The 19,658-nt window shown below is 45.4% G+C and overlaps 1 protein-coding gene across 2 annotated transcripts in view; it reads right to left on the reverse strand.

The window, feature by feature from the left end:
- Positions 1–7,487: 7,487 nt before the first annotated feature.
- LOC106584411 (mesoderm induction early response protein 2) overlaps positions 7,488–19,658 on the reverse strand; it is a 30,061-nt gene continuing 17,890 nt past the window's right edge. Inside the window, exons 8-13 of one of the 2 annotated variants that reach the window (XM_014169707.2) lie at positions 18,843–18,924; positions 15,316–15,410; positions 14,980–15,110; positions 14,316–14,413; positions 12,633–12,728; positions 7,488–8,778 (exon numbers count right to left, since the gene is read on the reverse strand). In XM_014169707.2, the coding sequence (XP_014025182.1) occupies positions 8,300–8,778; positions 12,633–12,728; positions 14,316–14,413; positions 14,980–15,110; positions 15,316–15,410; positions 18,843–18,924 (981 nt within the window). In that variant the 3' untranslated portion in view covers positions 7,488–8,299. The remainder of the gene's footprint in view (positions 8,779–12,632; positions 12,729–14,315; positions 14,414–14,979; positions 15,111–15,315; positions 15,411–18,842; positions 18,925–19,658) is intronic. The other variant, XM_045706237.1, reaches the window with a different exon arrangement.

Here is a 19,658-nt window from a genome sequence, read left to right on the forward strand (position 1 = left end):
TTGAAAACACTATGTTAAAAGCACAGAATGCAGAAATGTACAGTAGATCCAGGCAGGGGTGTAGCCAGATTTGTTTAGGGGGGGATAGACCTAGAAAAATTTGGATAGGCATTTATTCTACTTGTTTATTACATTTTTTTGCGATGTGCACCGTATATTATTTCGTAATACAATTGTTTTATACTAGTGCATAGTACTTGGAGCAACCTCGTTACATATACAAATAATTACCTATCCCAGCATATTAAAATAAGACAGTAACTTTAGACCAGTTGCCAACTTGCCAACAACATACAACTCATCTTCAGGCGCACTTTAATCTCGATGGGCAAACACGCCTATATTTGATGTCACCATGTATACCACGGCAGGCAGTAGTACTATAAAAAGGTACCTTACCTTTAGTAGACGTATCATAAGGCGTGACCTCAGTGGCATAGCCACGGGTAGGCCTAGGTAGGTTTGATCTCAGGCCTACCCCAAAAAAGTTATTATTATTATTATTCAATATACATTGTTATTTGTATTTATTTTGTTATACGTTTAAAAGAAATACATGTGTTCTATGGGTAATTTTAATATAATGTAACAAAGAAATAGTCTGTGACAATCAAGTTGGCTTCCGACTATTGGTTACATTTAAAAATAAAATCATACGGTGGTTTAACTGAACAAGGTCACATGGATAAACTCTGTAGCGCATAAGCTAGCAACCTCTACCACGCTAGCTTACTCGAATTGACTCACCAGCTAAGGTCATTTAGTAGTTCTAGCAATGGCAAACCAAATGTCGATCGCTAGGTTAAAAAAAAAAAAAAAGACGTCTGGAGGAAAAAGAGTGTGTGCCAGAAAATTATTTGGATCAATCTACCGATAGCTTCCAGAATGAGACATTAACAGGTGGCCCCAGGATAGAAACAACCGCAATCGCCATCACAATCGCCACTGGCACATTGAGCCAGGCATGCTTGCCTACCCCACCGTCTCCTTGCGTTCTTGATGCTGCAGGCGGGGGTGAACCTGCAGTAGGTCCACCAACAGATTTGTCTGCCATTGATGAACCAGCCTGTCAACCAAAGCTAGCAAAGTTCCCTTCAAGTATGATCAAATCAAATTCATTTATATAGCCCTTCTTACATCAGCTGATATGTCAAAGTGCTGTACAGAAACCCAGCCTAAAACCCCAAACAGCAAGCAATGCAGGTGTAGAAGCACGGTGGCTAGGAAAAACTCCATAGAAAGGCCAAAACCTAGGAAGAAACCTAGAGAGGAACCAGGCTATGAGGGGTGGCCAGTCCTCTTCTGGCTGTGCCGGGTGGAGATTATAACAGCACATGGCCTAGATGTTCAAATGTTCATAAATGACCAGCATGGTCAAATAATAATAATCATAGTAGTTGTCGAGGGTGCAACAAGTCAGTAACACGAGTAAGTGTCAGTTGGCTTTTTCATAGCCGATCTTTGAGAGTATCTCTACCGCTCCTGCTGTCTCTAGAGAGTTGAAAACAGCAGGTCTGGGACAGGTAGCACGTCCGGTGAATAGGTCAGGGTTCCAGCAGGTCTAGGACAGCAGGTCTGGGACAGGTAGCACGTCCGGTGAACAGGTCAGGGTTCCATAGCTGCAGGCAGAACAGTTGGAACTGGAGCAGCAGCACGGCCAGGTGAACTGGGGACAGCAAGGAGTCATCAAGCCAGGTAGTCCTGACGCATGGTCCTAGGGCTCAGGTCCTCCGAGAGAAAGAGAGAAAGAGAGAATTAGAGAGAGCATATTTAAATTCACACAGGACACCGGAAAAGACAAGAGAAATACTCCAGATGTGACAGACTGACCCTAGCCCCCCGACACATAAACTACTGCAGCATAAATACTGGAGGCTGAGACAGGAGGGGTCAGTAGACACTGTGGCCCCATCCGATGAAACCCCCGGACAGGGCCAAACAGGTAGGATATAACCCCACCCACTTTGCCAAAGCACAGCCTCCACACCACTGGAGGGATATCTCCAACCACCAACATACCATCCCGGGACAAGGCCGAGTATAGCCCACAAAGATCTCCGCCACGGCACAGCCCATGTTGCAAAGTGGGGTGCCAACCTCTTGGGCCTCGACCTCTTCACAGGCTTGGGATTCACACTGAGAGATGACAGTGGGTCAGCTATCCACCAGGTTACCTGCACATGGCAACAGAACTGGCCAACTCTGTTTGATGGACTGGGCTGCCTCACAGCCTTTACTCACAGGCCCCTAGTGAATCCGGAAGTGACCCCAGTCATGCAGCCTCTGCGGCGCATTCCCTTTGCCCTGCATGATGATGTCACAAAAGATCTCCAGGCACAGTTGGATGCAGGCATCATTGAGCCAGTCAACGCTGCCCCCTGGATTTCAAACTTGGTCATTGCAACCAAAAAGTCAGGCGGAATCTGGACCTGTGTGGATCTCCGTGCTGTGAACAAGGCCGTTGTCCCGGATAAGTACCCCTTGCCTACAGCTGAGGAGCTGACCGCACAATTCCATGGCTCCACGATCTTCACGAAGCTTGACCTTCGTCAGGGTTATCTTCAGGTACCCCTCCATGCAGCTAGCAGACCTCACGGCCTTTGTCACACATGCTGGCGTGTTTAGATATACACGCATGCCTTTTGGACTTAGCTCCACCCCCAGCTGCTTCCAGAAGGTGATGAGCACCATCCTCGCTGGAATACCTGGGGTGGCGGTCTATCTGGATGACATCGTGGTCCACGGCCCTGACCTCCACATCCATGATTATCGACTCCACAGAGTATTCAGCGCTCTACTGCAGAACAACCTGACCCTTAACGGTGGAAAGTGCACCTTTGCAGCTCCAGCCGTCGAGTTTGTGGGGTTCCGCCTGTCAGCCAAAGGCATTGCCCCACTCATGTCGAACATTGAAGCCGTGCACCGGCTTCAATGTCGGACCCCTTGCAGCTTCTGGTCGGCTTCTGGTCGGACCCCTTGCAGGTCAGTTGACAACTGGGGCCCGCCACATTCATGTTGAGCAATGGATCACGCTGGCACGCCAGCCGCCTCAGAAAAGTCCCTGCCCCTCGAGGAATACGAATGCACACAAAACAGACATGCAGGCCAGAGACGCCACCGGATGGACCTCCCCCACCACTACCACCCGAGCCCCAGCCTCTGTGGGCTCCCCAAGGGCCAGAGCCACAAGCGGTGGCGGTTGAAGAAAGGCCTATGCGGGCACGATCTCGCCCTGCTCATCTGGGGGATTACTTAACCTCTTTTCATTCTTAGGCTCCGGTAGGTGTCTTAGTCAACCTCCAGGTTAATGGACTGAACTGATTAGTTTGGAGAGTCCTTCCGTTTAAGGGTTAATGTTTATTTCTTACAGGTATCACTCTAGGTTCTTGCCCTATGGACATTTTATATATGGTACCAGTCCCTGGTTTTGGAAAGGGGGGGGAAATGTTATGTATGGTACGACGTGCTGTACGTCATACTGTACGTTGTTATGGTTTACGACAGTGTGCTGCTTTACGGATGAATGGGTTGTCAGAATGAGTGGCACATGTCATTAAACAACAGAGTGATGTACAATGTGAAACTGTGCAGATGTGCGTTCTTCTACAGCTAGGCTAGATATAACAGAGCTACCTCGCAATGCCACGCTTATGAGCCCCGAAATTGCTGTGCATGATAAAAGATGAAGTTCATTCTGCGCCTTCCACGTATTTTGCCATACTAGCAGATGAATATAAAGATCAATCTAAACGAGAACTTATTGCTGTGTGCATCCGATACATTCATGCTGGAATGATTAAAGAAAGAGCTGTTGGGTTTATGGAAACCGCTGATTTGTCTACACAAGGAATTTCTCTGAAAATACTTGAAGTGTTGCAACCCTTGGAGTTGGATCCCACTCTGTGTGTGGGTTTTTGTTTCGATGCTAGTCATGTCAGGGAACAGAGGAGGGGTACATGTCTTACTAAGGCAAGCATTTAAGCAAGCAGTATATGTGCATTGCAACTCCCATCGTTTGAATTTGGTTCTGTGCATGGCGGAAAGTGTCGAGACATGTCAGTACTTTTTTTGACACAGTAAACCAGCTACACACAATACGTGGATCCCACAGACATGCTCGATTCTTAGAAGTACAGAAAGAGTTGCATCCCGATAGACCATGTATCGAGCTAGAAAGATCCACGGATGTATGTTGGAGTTCAAAATCAGGGTCTGTGAGTAAAGTGCAGTTACTACTAGATGTCATTTTAGAGGTTCTTGCAGATTTTTCAGAGGCTTGTGGACAAACCAATTTAGAAGCCGATGCCCTCTTACAACAACTCCAGAACAATACGTTTTTATTCCTGTTAGTCACGTTTAGTAAATTGTTTGACACTAGTGATTTTTCTACCAAGGGATTACAAAGCTCTACATTATCTGTGACGGACTGTATTGGTTTAATTGAAATCCTCAAAAGCAGCTTTTCTACGTTCAGAGATAACTCAGGGGGGGACTTTGATAAAGTTCTCAAGCTAACTGAAGAGATGATGGTTAAGCATGATATTAGTAATTGGGATGTGAGCGCATCACGGCAGCAAAAACTGCCTGTAAAATTGGCAGACAGTGTAGTCACAACTTCATTAGGGAAAACATCCAGCATCAAGAGTGACAGTGACCTGAGGCAACGTTGGAACAATATTCTAGACAGACAGATTATGGAGTTAAACTCAAGATTTCAAGAAGACACATATGGGATCATGCAAGCAGCAGCCTCCTTTTCCAAAGAATCCCAAACCTGCGGCCTGAAGACCACATGCGATCATTATGCAATATCAATTGAGGATGTGAATTCACAGTCTTTATTCAGCAGTTGAGTCGCAAAATGAACATGGGAAAGAGCGACTTTTCCTCCATAATGAGTGTACTTGATAGCTGCCCTGATTATATTTTCCCTAATATAAACTCTCTGTTAAGGATCATTGTTACACTTCCAATGACATCATGCAGTGTGGAGAGACTTTTCTCAACAACAACTAGGATAAAAAATTGTCTTCACACATCAATGACAAGCGCCCAGCTGAACCACTTCAGTTTGCTGTCTTTTGAGCGTGAACTGACAGATACATTGGATTATGATGAAATCATCACCATATTCAACTCAAAGCCTTGCCGTCTGCGCCTTGTGATGTAGGTCATGCAGGGGCGTAGCCAGAATTTTTAAACATGTAACAAAATAAATACAAATAAAAATGTATGTTGAATAATAATACTAATAACTTTTTGGGGGTAGGCCTGAGATCAAACTGGCCTACCCGTGGCTACGCCGCTGGATCCAGGTGCACTTGAAGCCTGGTTATACCATAGGCATAGTAGAAAGGCCACTACTCTGTTGATCTGTTTGGGTTTTTCAACTACTGGGTTATTTAGTATCAGTTCTATGTTAACCAAGTTGCTGCTGATTAACCTATACCCAAATGGTTATATACACAGTGCAGTGGGTTATTCAACTACTATTATGGCACCACATAATCACAGGATGGATTTTTTGTATTGCCTATGTGGGTATAATCTTGGTTAACCCAGAACTAGAAACTCATGTAATTTGGTCAGATAAGTAGTCTGTCCATGAAGATTAATTTGGGTACAATGTTGTAAATTTGATTCAAGAACTTGTGTGTGTGTGGTCTAACTTTACCATCCTTTTGGGTTCCAAAAATCCTCACAAGGATAGTAAAACAAGCACAAAGTGGAGACATTTCACATTCCCCAAAAGGAAAAATGCTATTTTAGGTTTAGGGGTTAGATTCACAGGAGGTTGGTGGCACCTTAATTTGGGAGCACGGGCTCATGTTAATGGCTGGAGCGGAGGATAGGTGGAATGGAATCAAATATATCAAACACATGGTTTCCATGTGTTTGATGCCATTATATTTGCTCCGTTCCAGATATTATTATGAGCTGTGCTCCCCTCAGCAGCCTCCTGTGGTTAGATTTAGGGTTACAATTGGGGTTACAGGCTGACTACACTGCTCGCATCGCGCTGCAAGTCCTGCCTCTCCCATCTCCTCATTGGTTTATAGAAGCAGGTACCCACGTGCCATCTCCTCATTGGTTATACCCACGTGGGTGACTGAAAGACGAACGAGGTCAGTGGCGGTAATGCACCTAATTTGTGAAAGTTGCCAATCGCAATATAAAGTCAAGAGAAGAAAAAGCCTAGGAGAGATGACTAGAAACGATTCGGTTGACTGTTTTATGTGTGGATTAATTGTCGGAGTAGAGGACCTTGTGCTTGTCAGGCAAAATACCAACTCGGTGTTTATATCACAGGTACAAATTAGCTAGCAACAGCAAGCTAGCTAAATAGAACAAATTAGCTAGCAAGTGCAAGCTAGCTAGCTAAATTGCCATAAATGTTTAATGCTTTTCGACCTGTCCCCAAATTAATGTAATTGGTTCAGAGTTTGTTTGATATTTTAACCTGCGTGTTGTGATCATGTTTGGTGTGGGGGGACAAAATACATTTATGCACGATGGCGCACACGCACAGCCAGTTTGGGTTCCGTGTTAGGCATTAAGATTAGTGTTAGGAGTTAGGGTTGTGTTTAGGGTTAGGGGTTTAGGGAAAATAGGATTTTGAATCGGTATACATTTTTTGATCCCCACTTCGATAGTAAAAAAAGTGTGTGTGAGTGTGTATGTGCAATGACTTTCATTGTCAACGTGTATTTTTAATAGGTTATTTTTTAAAGTTTTTTTACAAAATATAATAATTATAATTACAAACCAACAGAAGCAGTACGATATAAATGCTAAAAAATAATAAACAAAAGCTGTGTTTCTACTCCCTTTCCTTCCCCGATAGTCAACATCCAGAACCTCCTGTAAACGGTTGAAGAAAACACAGATCTAGAACAGCTTAGGTCCGAGCAGGGAGTAGAGGATGACCCCACCTATAACAATAAATAAAGACATGCCGTTTTCCTGCTGTCAGGGCAGAGAGCACAGGGGACGTATTCTCTCCGGCCCACCTGAGCAGGGGTTGTGAAGCAGGCAGGCTCTCTTCAGACTATGTGACAGCTGAGATCCCTCTAGTGGCAGAATACTGTAGAGCATCACTGAAACCTGGGGACTGTATAGCTAGCTATATATCACATTCTCCATCTGCAACATTCTTAATATTGCATCCTTCTGAACACACACGTTTTGGGTTGATGTCCTTCAATGCCACTGGGCTTTTTCAATGGCTGTTACCCCCAAGGTTGCATGTGTGATTCAGGGTAATATCCAACACTTAATCACACAACAGGAGTTGAGATACATGGAAGAAGCCAGAGGCTACAAAACCTGAGTAATTGTGTATTCAGTGACTTACCTACAGTAACATGTACAATAATGCGCAAAACACAGGCTAACGTGCCTACCATGGTTGTCAGGCAATTGTGAGAGTTTGGTTCTGTACAAGACCTTTCAAATGTCAACATAAACTAGAAAGAACACAAAAGTACTCCCATCGCAAACTCTGGTTTCTTATTGCAAACCTTCCAAGACATTTCTGAACAACAACGAAAAGAAATAAAAACATTGTGACAATCTCAAAAGCATTGTTTCATGGTATTGTTATACAGATCTTTCCTTTTAAATAGACTGTATACAAAACCTTCAGTTTCAGTTGTGGATGTTCAAGAGAGGTGGAACCACAGTGAACCAGGGAGGCTGATCCTACCTAAGAGGTCCACAGTCAGAGTGGTGAAGAGTCATACTGAACACTGCTCATAGAAACAGCCTTATCAGATCTGATAGAGGGGGAACATCTCTTGTGGACATACTACTATAATATGGCATCCAGGTCATGCTGTCTGTCTGCTGCTCATTGTTCCCAGTAAATGTTGGGAAATCAGTGAGGGATGTTATATCTGTCTCTAATTCTACTCTGGAAGATGAGGAGGCCACTGCAAAGAACATCAGGATAATTGCTTTGGCCTTGGAGCTATCAACAAGCCCACCCGCTTTTCCAGTACCAACATTACCTAAGAATTCTCTAAGAACTGGGAACATCCCTGTAGAACGACTGGCCTTCCAGAACAGACAGGTAGGTAAGCCATTGTGCTTATATGCAGTAGGAGTCCTCCCTAGTAAACACTATGATACAGGTATGCCCATCTCCCCGTTAAAAACATAGTTTCTCTCCTGGGGAGTTTCACACCAACACATGAGTAAGCTCTGGTCCAAGTTACTTCAACAGGCAATAATTAGAAGTACAGACAACCCAGGTGTTATTGGAATGTTCTCCAGAGTAAAGACACCCTTCTTCCTCCCCTTACTGTGTGAGAGAGCGGGGGTGCTGGACGGGAGGGGGGCACAGGGCTGAGGGACACAGGTAACTGCTGATGGCCCCAAAGTCAGAAGTGGCGGAGACTGAGGGGGCAATGGCGGGTGAGGTCTGGGGGATGGAGGGCAGGGAGAAGTCTACCTGCAACCCCTGGGATGCCCCATCCTCTGGCCCCATGGACAGACCGTCTGGAAGGAAAGGCCCCAGCTGCAGCTGGTAGAAGCCAGAACCCAGGAGAGGAGGCTCCGCTTGGGTGCACGGGGAGCTGCAGCAGGGCAGTGAGGAGAGGTGGAGCTGGGCAGGGGGCGAGGTGGTACAGTGGCCCGGGCTGGAACAGTTCAGAGAGGGCTCCTGCTGCAGGTCCTCCAGAGGGGGGAGTGGAGAGAAGTGGCTGAACAGCTGCTCCCTCAGTGGGCTGGGGCAAGGAGCGCCACACAGCTCCAACACCTCCATCCCCATCTCAGCATCTAGACAAGCAGAGAAGAATTACTAAAGCGAGACTGGAACAATCACTACCTCAACGGTAACAGACAGAGCATATGTGGCACGAACAGGTTTCCATCCAACCATTTCATGCTGATTAATTACCTGACGCATTAAAAAGAAAACTCTTGACCGGCCTGATGGAAACAGCACATTTGCTGTGTAAAATTTCCCAATGTCGACAAAACAAAATACGCTAGACAAGGGTGGATAATATGTTTGTCTGTGAAATAGATTATGCGACAATTGCGGTGGAAACGCATTTATGCGCAAATGTTACGTTGTACTACCACCACAACGTGGAAAATCAGTTAATAGGGAGATGAAATAAGTTATGAACTTCATTTAAAAAAAATCCTCAACCATCTAGACACAATACCATATAATGACAAAGTGAAAACATGTTTTTAGAAATGTTAGCAGATTTCTTGAAAATGAAATACACTACATGACCAAAAGTATGTGGACACCTGCTCGAACGAACATCTCATTCCAAAATCATGGGAATTAATATGAAGTTGGTCCCCCTTTTACTGCTATAACAGCCTCCACTCTTCTGGGAAGGCTTTCCACTAGATGTTGGAACATTGCTGAGGGGACTTGCTTCCATTCAGCCACAAGAGCAATAGAGAGGTCGGGCAATGAGGCCTGGCTCACAGTCGGCGTTCGAACCCCTCTTTTACGCCACTGCTACTCTCTGTTTATCATATATGCATAGTCACTTTAACCATATCTACATGTACATACTACCTCAATCAGCCCGACTAACCGGTGCCTGTATATAGCCTCGCTACTGTTATAGCCTTTTTTTACTGACCTATTGTTTACCTAATACCTTTTTTGCACTGTTGGTTAGAGCCTTTAAGTAAGCATTTCACTGTAAGGTCTACACCTGTTGTATTTGGCGCACGTGACAAATAAACTTTGATTTGATTCATCTCAAAGGTGTTCGATGGGGTTGAGGCCAGGGCTCTGTGCAGGCCAGTCAAGTTCTTCCACACCGATCTCGCCAAACCATTTCTGTATGGACCTCACTTTGTGCACGGAGATATTGTCATGCTGAAACTGGAGAGGGCCTTCCCCAAACTGTTGCCACAAATTTGGAAGCACAGAATCGTCTAGAATGTCATTGTATGCTGTAGTGTTAAGATTTCCCTTCTCTGGAACTAATGGGTCTAGCCCGAACCATGAAAAAACAGCCCCAGATCAATATTCCTCCTCTACCAAACTGTACCATTTGCAATATGAATTGGGGCAGATAGCGTTCTCCTGGCATCCGCCAAACCCAGATTCATCTGTCGGACTGCCAAATGGTGAAGCGTGATTCATCAGTCCAGAGAACGCGTTTCCACTAGTCCAGGGTCCAATGGTGGCGAGTTTTACACCACTCCAGCCAACGCTTGGCATTGCGCATGGTGATCTTAGGCTTGTGTCCGGATGCTCGGCCATGGAAACCCATTTCATGAAGCTCCCGACTAACAGTTATTGTGCTGATGTCGCATCCAGAGGCAGTTTGGAACTCGGTAGTGAGTGTTGCAACCGAGGACAGATTAATTTTACGAGCTACGCGCTTCAGCACATGGCAGTCCCATTCTGTGAGCTTGTGTGGTCTACCACTTCGCACCACGTTGAAAGTCACTGAGCTCTTCAGTAAGGCCATTCTACTGCCAATGTTGGTCAATGGAGATTGCATGGCTGTGTGCTCGATTTTATACACCTGTCAGCAACTGGTGTGCCTGAAATAACAGAATCCACTACTTTTGTATATACAGTGCATTCGGAAAGTATTCAGACCACTTGATTTTTTACACATTTTGTTACGTTACAGCTTTATTCTAAAATTGATAAATGTGTAGATTGATGAGGAAAAAAATCTATTGAATAAAAAATAAAATGTAATCTACATTTTGTTATGTAACTTATGAAGGTTCACCTTCCAACAGGACAACGACCCTAAGAACAGCCAAGACAAAGCAGGAGTGGATTTGGGACAAGTCTCTGAATGTCCTTGAGTGGCCCAGCCAGAGCCCGAACTTGAACCCGATCTAACATCTCTGGAGAGACCTGAAAATAGCTGTGCATCGACGCTCCCCATCCAACCTGACAGAGCTTGAGAGGATCTGCAGAAAAGAATGGGAGAAACTCCCCAAATACAGGTGTACCAAGCTTGTAGCGTCATACCTAAGAAGACTCAAGTCTGTAATCGCTGCCAAAGACTCTTCAACAAAGTACTGAGTAAAGGGTTTGAATACTTCTGTAAATGTGATATTTAAGATTTTTTTGTATACATTTGCAAACATTTGTAAAAACCTGTTTCTAAAATGATTTAATCCATTTGAAATAAGGCTGTAATTTAACAAAATTTAGAAAAAGTCAAGGAGTCGGAATATCTTCCAAATGCACTGTATGTGCAATATGTCATCACACCCAGGTTTTTATCCGCAACAAGTCAGTTTGAGGGAAACACGTCTCTGGTGGGAAAATGCTTTTCTTTTTTTTCTGCATATTTTTTACATTCACATGGAATACAGCTACCAATTGGATGGAAACCCAGCTACTGACATTGGGCAGTGGTTCCCTTTTCTCCCCTTACTAGTTAGGTATTCATCCAATTGGTGAATATTATAAAATCTGCATTGAAATGAATTGAGCAATTTCCCACCAGAGGTGTTTTCCCATCAAACTGACTTGTTGCGGATAAAAGGATGAGGATGTTTTGAAGGCACTGTAAGTGAGTGGTTCCTGTGATACTGTATATTTTTTTCTCTCACCCTTACAGGAAATAAAAACATTTTGTGTAAACTGGTTGAATCTGACTGCCTATTAAACACTGTGCACCCAGGACTCCAGTGGGGAGTATGTGCTAGGTACAGTGAGGGGAAAAAGTAGTTGATCCAACTTCACCGCATCAAAGGGACGATGGACGGGGCCATGTACCATCACATCTTGGGTGAGAACCTCCTTCCCTCAGCCAGGGCATTGAAAATGGGTCGTGGATGGGTATTCCAGCATGACAATGACCCAAAACACAAGGCCAAGGCAACAAAGGAGTGGCTCAAGAAGAAGCACATTAAGGTCCTGGAGTGGCCTAGCCAGTCTCCAGACCTTAATCCCATAGAAAATCTGTGGAGGGAGCTGAAGGTTCGAGTTGCCAAACGTCAGCCTCAAAACCTTAATGACTTGGAGAAGATCTGCAAAGAGGAGTGGGACAAAATCCCTCCTGAGATGTGTGCAAACCTGGTGGCCAACTACAAGAAACGTCTGACCTCTGATTGCCAACAAGGGTTTTGCCACCAAGTACTAAGTCATGTTTTGCAGAGGGATCAAATACTTATTTCCCTCATTAAAATGCAAATCAATTTATAACATTTTTGACATGCGTTTTTCTGGATTTTTGTTGTTGTTATTCTGTCTCTCACTGTTCAAATAAACCTACCATTAAAATTATAGACTGATCATTTCTTTGTCAGTGGGCAAACGTACAAAATCAGGAGGGGATAAAATACTTTTTTCCCTCACTGTAAGTCAGGCACAGTTTGAGTCTTTACCTGGTGGCTCGGCCTGGTCAATCTTCACCTGGTGGCCCTGCCTGGTTAGCCTTTACCTGGTGGCCCTGCCTGGTTAGAGTCTTTACCTGGTGGCCCTGCCTGGTTAGTCTTTACCTGGTGGCCCTGCCTGGTTAGAGTCTTTACCTGGTGGCCCTGCCTGGTTAGAGTCTTTACCTGGTGGCCCTGCCTGGTTAGAGTCTTTACCTGGTGGCCCTGCCTGGTTAGTCTTTACCTGGTGGCCCTGCCTGGTTAGTCTTTACCTGGTGGCCCTGCCTGGTTAGAGTCTTTACCTGGTGTCCCTGCCTGGTTAGAGTGGCCTGTGTGCAGTGAGCTCAGGGCTTTAAGAGAAAGCGGGGCGTTCGTCTGCGACGGGGACGGCCCTCCTCCTCTGGAACGCCATGCCAACACAAAGGTAGAAACACCACAGGAAAACACACAAACCAATGGGAAAACACAGATGCACACCGGTGGGATAAAACAATACATCAAAATGCTTCAAATCATATGTTCATGAATACAACACATCAAATTGAGGCAAACAATGTAATCAAGACAAATAATAATAAGACAAAGAGTGGGGTGGATATGAAATGGTGAGAGGGTGGATGGCATGTATGACTATTACTTATGGATCCAGCTAACTCTTATGACCTCAGTCTTAAAACAAGCTGTAGTGTTTGTTTCATTTTATACATTTTTTTACAAACATGTTTTTTTAAATGCTTTGTTCTATTTTTCTCTCTATTATCATCACTGCATTGTTGGGAAAGAGCGCTCAAGGTAAGAATTGCACTGTACTGTACACCTTTTGTATCCTGTGCACATGGCGAATAAACTCGAAACTTGAATGCTCTGGGGCAGGGATCAAGGCCAGGGCTGTGTTATAGGACTGGGGCTAGAGAAGGGGCTAAGGCTAAGGGCAGGGTCCAGGGCTGTGTTATAGGACTGGGGCTAGAGAAGGGACTAAGGCTAAGGGCAGGGTCCAGGGCTGTGTTATAGGACTGGGGCTAGAGAAGGGGCTAAGGCTAAGGGCAGGGTCCAGGGCTGTGTTATAGGACTGGGGCTAGAGAAGGGACTAAGGCTAAGGGCAGGGTCCAGGGCTGTGTTATAGGACTGGGGCTAGAGAAGGGGCTAAGGCTAAGGGCAGGGTCCAGGGCTGTGTTATAGGACTGGGGCTAGAGAAGGGACTAAGGCTAAGGGCAGGGTCCAGGGCTGTGTTATAGGACTGGGGCTAGAGAAGGGACTAAGGCTAAGGGCAGGGTCCAGGGCTGTGTTATAGGACTGGGGCTAGAGAAGGGACTAAGGCTAAGGGCAGGGTCCAGGGCTGTGTTATAGGACTGGGGCTAGAGAAGGGGCTAAGGCTAAGGGCAGGGTCCAGGGCTGTGTTATAGGACTGGGGCTAGAGAAGGGGCTAAGGCTAAGGGCAGGGTCCAGGGCTGTGTTATAGGACTGGGGCTAGAGAAGGGGCTAAGGCTAAGGGCAGGGTCCAGGGCTGTGTTATAGGACTGGGGCTAGAGAAGGGGCTAAGGCTAAGGGCAGGGTCCAGGGCTGTGTTATAGGACTGGGGCTAGAGAAGGGGCTAAGGCTAAGGGCAGGGTCCAGGGCTGTGTTATAGGACTGGGGCTAGAGAAGGGGCTAAGGCTAAGGGCAGGGTCCAGGGCTGTGTTATAGGACTGGGGCTAGAGAAGGGGCTAAGGCTAAGGGCAGGGTCCAGGGCTGTGTTATAGGACTGGGGCTAGAGAAGGGGCTAAGGCTAAGGGCAGGGTCCAGGGCTGTGTTATAGGACTGGGGCTAGAGAAGGGGCTAAGGCTAAGGGCAGGGTCCAGGGCTGTGTTATAGGACTGGGGCTAGAGAAGGGGCTAAGGCTAAGGGCAGGGTCCAGGGCTGTGTTATAGGACTGGGGCTAGAGAAGGGGCTAAGGCTAAGGGCAGGGTCCAGGGCTGGGGCTATGGGGTAACCAGGGAAGGGGTTACCTTGCTTGTCCAGGTCTATGCCTGGTGGATGTGAGGAGGGCTGAATCTGGGAGCACCCCTCCATCTCCCCAACCTCTCCATCCTGCTCTCCATCCTCCCTGGAAAACACAAAACAGAAGGAAACGGCTTATGAAGGAAAAACCGTTCCAACTACACCTGAACTTGTCCAAGAAGAAAACTAATTTCCATTCTCAGATTTAAACTATTTTGTTATTGTTATGAGTACTGAACACGACCCAGGACTCCCAGCATGATATCAGCTAAACATATCAAACATCTCGAGTCTGAAAACAATGACAATGGGGATGTTATATTGAGATACACTACTTCTGCTTCTCCACACCTGTTATTTATTCCGATCAAGATGATCCTATTACATTCCCATCACAGTACAGTGCGTCTACACCTGGTATTAAAATGTGTCCACTGTGTCCAGTGTCAGGATTTCCTTTTCCTGCGCTCTATTTAAATAAGCTATTATTCTGGGAATGATGCCAGGCTAAGGAGACGATCATGACAACAACAACTAGATGGTAGTGTCATAATAGTGCCTGCAATTCTAAAACTTTACTCAACTTGATGGTAGTATTTGCCAACTCAGCTGGCATTGAAATGGGGCTCGACTCTCAGGTCTAGACAGGGTCATATCTGCAGTGCTACTCACATGCTCCCTGACTGCAGACTGTACTTCTTGCGGCCCAGCTTAGTGGTCTGCTGAGTGAAGTACTCGTGGCGATCCGACTTCTTCCACATGTAGTAATACTCCACACACTCACCCACCGAACGCGTGCGTACCTGACATATAAACACAGTGTGGTTTGCTGTTTGCTATGGTATGAATCAGTGAGTTTCTTGTCTGATCAATGGAGACAAGCAGGTTTGCACAGGCACACCTCAGGTTATGCCAGTCTTGGCCATTACTTAAAAAAAAGAGAATTTCAACTTTGTGGCAAATCAGGTTCGTCCCAAACCTGACGTTGGTAGTTTCTGTGCTGCTCACCTTATTGGCCTGAATGAGGTGGAAGTTCTTCCCATGAACTCGATAGCCATGTTCAAAGTTTCGACATTCCTCCTCGCTCCAGGCACACAGCTCCTCTGCACAGAAGACAACAGCAGTTGTCTCTGAACAGACTTAAATTAATTGTTTTGGAGTCATATTACAGGAGCTAACCACGTCAAGATGATTACTATTAATCCATTCACCATTCACACTTAGACCACCGCAGTGGGCGGCGCACAACTGGCCTCGCGTCGTCCGGGTTTGGTCGGGGTAGGCCATCATTGTAAGTAAGAATTTGTTCTTAACTGACTTGCCTAGTTAAATAAAGGTTAAATTAAAAACAAAATCTAACAAACTCCTCTGAATGCTTGATTTCCATTATCTAGCTACACTAAATTACCAAAAGTATATGAACACCTGCTCGTCGAACATCTCATTCCAAAATCATGGGCATTAATATAGAGTTGGTCCCCCCTTTGCTGCTATAACAGCCTCCACTCTTCTGGGAAGGCTTTGCACTAGATGTTGGAACATTGCTGCGGGGACTTGCTTCCATTCAGCCACACGAGCATTATGAGGTTGGGCATTGATGCTGGGCGATGAGGCCTGGCTTACAGTCGGCGTTCCAATTCATTACAAAGGTGTTCGATGGGGTTGAGGTCAGGGCACTGTGAAGGCCAGTCAAGTCCTTCCACACCGATCTTGACAAACCATTTCTGCAGGTAGCGTTCTCCTGGCATCCGCCAAACCCAGATTTGTCCGTCGGATTGCCATATGGCGAGGCGTGATTCATCACTCCAGAGAACGTGTTTCTACTGCTCCAGAGTCCAATGGCGGCGAGCTTTACACCACTCCAGCCGACGCTTGGCATTGCACATGGTGATCTTAGGCTTGTGTGCAGCTGCTCGGCCATGTAAACCCATTTAATTTCATGCTTACAGAGGTAGTTTGGAACTCGGTAGTGTGTTGCAACCGAGGACAAGTTTTTTTTACGCGGTAGGCTCTTTAGCACTCTGCGGTCCTGTTCTGTGCGCATGTGTGGCATACCACTTCGCCGCTGAGCCGTTGTTGCTCCTGGACGTTTCCACTTCACAAAAACAGCACTTACAGTTGACCGCGGCAGCTCTAGCAGGGCAGAAATTTGACGAACTGACTTGTTGGAAAGGTGGCATCCTATGACAGTGGCACGTTGAAAGTCACTGAGGTCTTCAGTAAGGCCATTCTACGGGTAATGTTTGTCTATGGATATTGCATGGCTGTGTGCTCGATTTTATACACCTGTCAGCAACGGGTGTGGCTGAAATAGCCGAATCCACTAATTTGAAGGGGTGTCCACATACTTTTGTATATATAGTGTATATTATAATACTGCAAGCCAATGAATCAAACTCACATTAAGCCTAAAACATAGGCAACAAACATAAGTTGGTAGATTTGTCAGCCTACACTGGAGAGGGCACAATAGGCTACATTTTAACCTACACTCTAGAGCTCTGCTACCTGACCCCCGACATTACACATTGGGTTAAAGGCCAGGTAGGGGCTGTTTGCTTGTGCTCTGCTACGCAGTACAGTCATATCAGACTAAGATCATAACATGGTGTCAGAAGTGCTTCAACCTCATCAAATATAAAACAGGAGACATTATTTAGCAGAAAATAATAAATGTTCCTTGAGTTGTCTGAGTTTAGAGTGACAAAAAGTAGGTAACGGCGAACTGCTCTCTCATGACTCTTCATTGAGCAGAGCAGCCCAGGCTGAGCCATTGCTATGGATACTCACAGACTCACGAGAGCCATGAGCAGAGCGAGCTGCGCGCAGGGAGCGTGTGACAGACAGAGAAGAGCAGCTAATGGATTTACTAACAGGCTCGGGCTTACAATGAATGCCCATGCAGGGCTTTACTACACTCCCAGCTTTACTACACTCCCAGCTTGGATGTGTGTGGCAGAAATTCAGGATCAAAACTATTTGTAGCGTTAGTCAAGATGACAGTAGGCCTAGCACGATACCAATATCGCAATAACGAAGCAGAACTAACTCTTTGGTCCTTTAAAACCTGCTGTATGTAAAATATTATGTGCTAGAAACTGGAATATAAATTCATATGATTCTGGATGACAACATAATGATGTTTGTTTCCAAAATTAGGGCTGTTTTCCTAAAGAAGTTACACCCGCTTCGTGTTGTTTTCTTTCCACAACACTAACGAGTATCACGATACTGGTATCGTCCCGGCACTAGATTCAAAAAGGTTTTCAGAGTAGGACTGCTGACATGAATACGATTACAAGCCCTGGGAGTTAGCTTAAATATTTGACCTAGGCCAAGATATGTGTATTTTAAGCTGTTGGTAACATGGGTTTGTGGTGGGTCTATCAAATAATTAAATTTCCAAGGGAAAGCAAAGATTAAGTTCCAAAGAAACCATAGAAGTTCCACGGTCCCACACAAAATGTTTGTAGAGAACAGCTGTAGAGAATTAACACACAGGGGTGGTTATTGAGTTTTAGAAACTGGGTAGTTTGAGCCCTGGATGCTGATTGGCTGACAGCCGTGGTATATCAGACCGTATACCACGTGTATGACAAAACATTTATTTGTACTGCTCTAATTATGTTGGTAACCAGTTGATAATAGCAATAAGGCACCTCTAGGGTTTGTGATATATGGCCAATATACCACGGCTAAGGGCTGTGTCCAGGCACTCCACGTTGTGCCGTGCATAAGAACTGCTTTAGCCGTGGTACATTGGTTATATACCACACCCCCTCAGGCCTTATTGCTTAAGAAGACTCTACAGTGATGGTGGGTGCTTCACTCTCTGTCCTCAAATATGAAATTCCAATGAATAATTAGATGCCGGCCTCACGAGTGGCGCAGCGGTGTAAGGTACTGCATCACGGTGCTTGAGCTGTCACTACAGACCTGGGTTTGATCCCAGGCTGTCACAACCAGCCGTGACCGGGAGTCCCATAGGGAGGCGCACAATTGGCCCAGCGTCGTCCGGGTTAGGGGAGGGTTTGGCCAGGGGAGGGTTTACTTGGCTCATCGCGCTCTAGCGACTCCTTGTGGCGGGCCTGGCGCCTGCAGGCTGACTCTGGTCGTCAGTTGAACAGTGTTTCCTCCGACACATTGGTGCAGCTGGCTTCCGGGTTAAGCGGGCGGGTGTTAAGAAGCGCTATTTGGCGGGCAATGTTATCGGAGGCCGCATGAATCGACCTTTGCCTCTCCCGAGCCCGTTGAGTGTGCAGCAATGAGACAAGGTCATGATTGGATCGCAATTGTTTATCACGAAATTGGGGAGAAAAGGGTAAAATACCAAAAATATAAAAATAATCATAATAATTTGGTGCCATTAATGAGTCATTGATATGAGTTAATAGACTCTTGAAAGATTAGTCCAAATGAGGACTATAGGAGATCCTAATAAAATCAAAAAAGTTGTTGTCACGAGTAATATGTTGCAGTAAGATGACATATTACCTACTATATAGCAGTAATAAATGTGTCGTGGATGGTCTTACCGCTGAATACTTTCACATTAAAGCGCATTCGTCTCAGTGCCTCCTCTGCATTAAAGCTGCATTTCACCAGCTCATACAGAGCCTGAGAGACGGAAAGAAAGAGAAAAGAAAGCAAACAGTTGTGACAGAAGTCCGTGACCTCAACCACAATATGAACTGTGCAGAAATCACTCGACATGCAAACAAAGTTAATAGATTTACATATGAAGATCCAGCCCTACTAAGTCCCACTCTGTTTCTGCTTTACCACCCAATTTCAAGTCTTATTAGTCATATGTACAAGATACATGTGGTATACACCGTCTAACTAAATGCTTACTTGCAGGTTCCTCCTCAACAATGCAACAACAATAAGAAGTACAGTTGAAGTCGGAAGTTTACATACACTTAGGTTGGAGTCATTAAAACTCCTTTTTCAACCACTCCACAAATTTCTTGTTAACAAACTATAGTTTTGGCAAGTCGATTAGGACATCTACTTTGTGCATGAAATAAGTAATTTTTCCAACAATTGTTTACAGACAGATTACTTCATTTATAATTCACTGTATAACTATTCCAGTGGGTCAGAAGTTTACATACACTAAGTTGACTGTGCCTTTAACTTCTCTAGGGTAGGGGGCAGTATTTTGACGTCCGGATGAAAGGCGTGCCCAAATTAAACTGCCTGCTACTCAGGCTCAGAAGGTAGCATATGCATATTATTAGTAGATTTGGATAGAAAACACTCTGAAGTTTCTAAAACTGTTTGAATGATGTCTGTGAGTATAACAGAACTCATATGGCAGGCGAAAACCTGAGAAAAATCCAACCAGG

The sequence above is a fragment of the Salmo salar genome, chromosome ssa23 (assembly GCF_905237065.1).
Source record: "Salmo salar chromosome ssa23, Ssal_v3.1, whole genome shotgun sequence".
Lineage (NCBI taxonomy): Eukaryota > Metazoa > Chordata > Actinopteri > Salmoniformes > Salmonidae > Salmo > Salmo salar.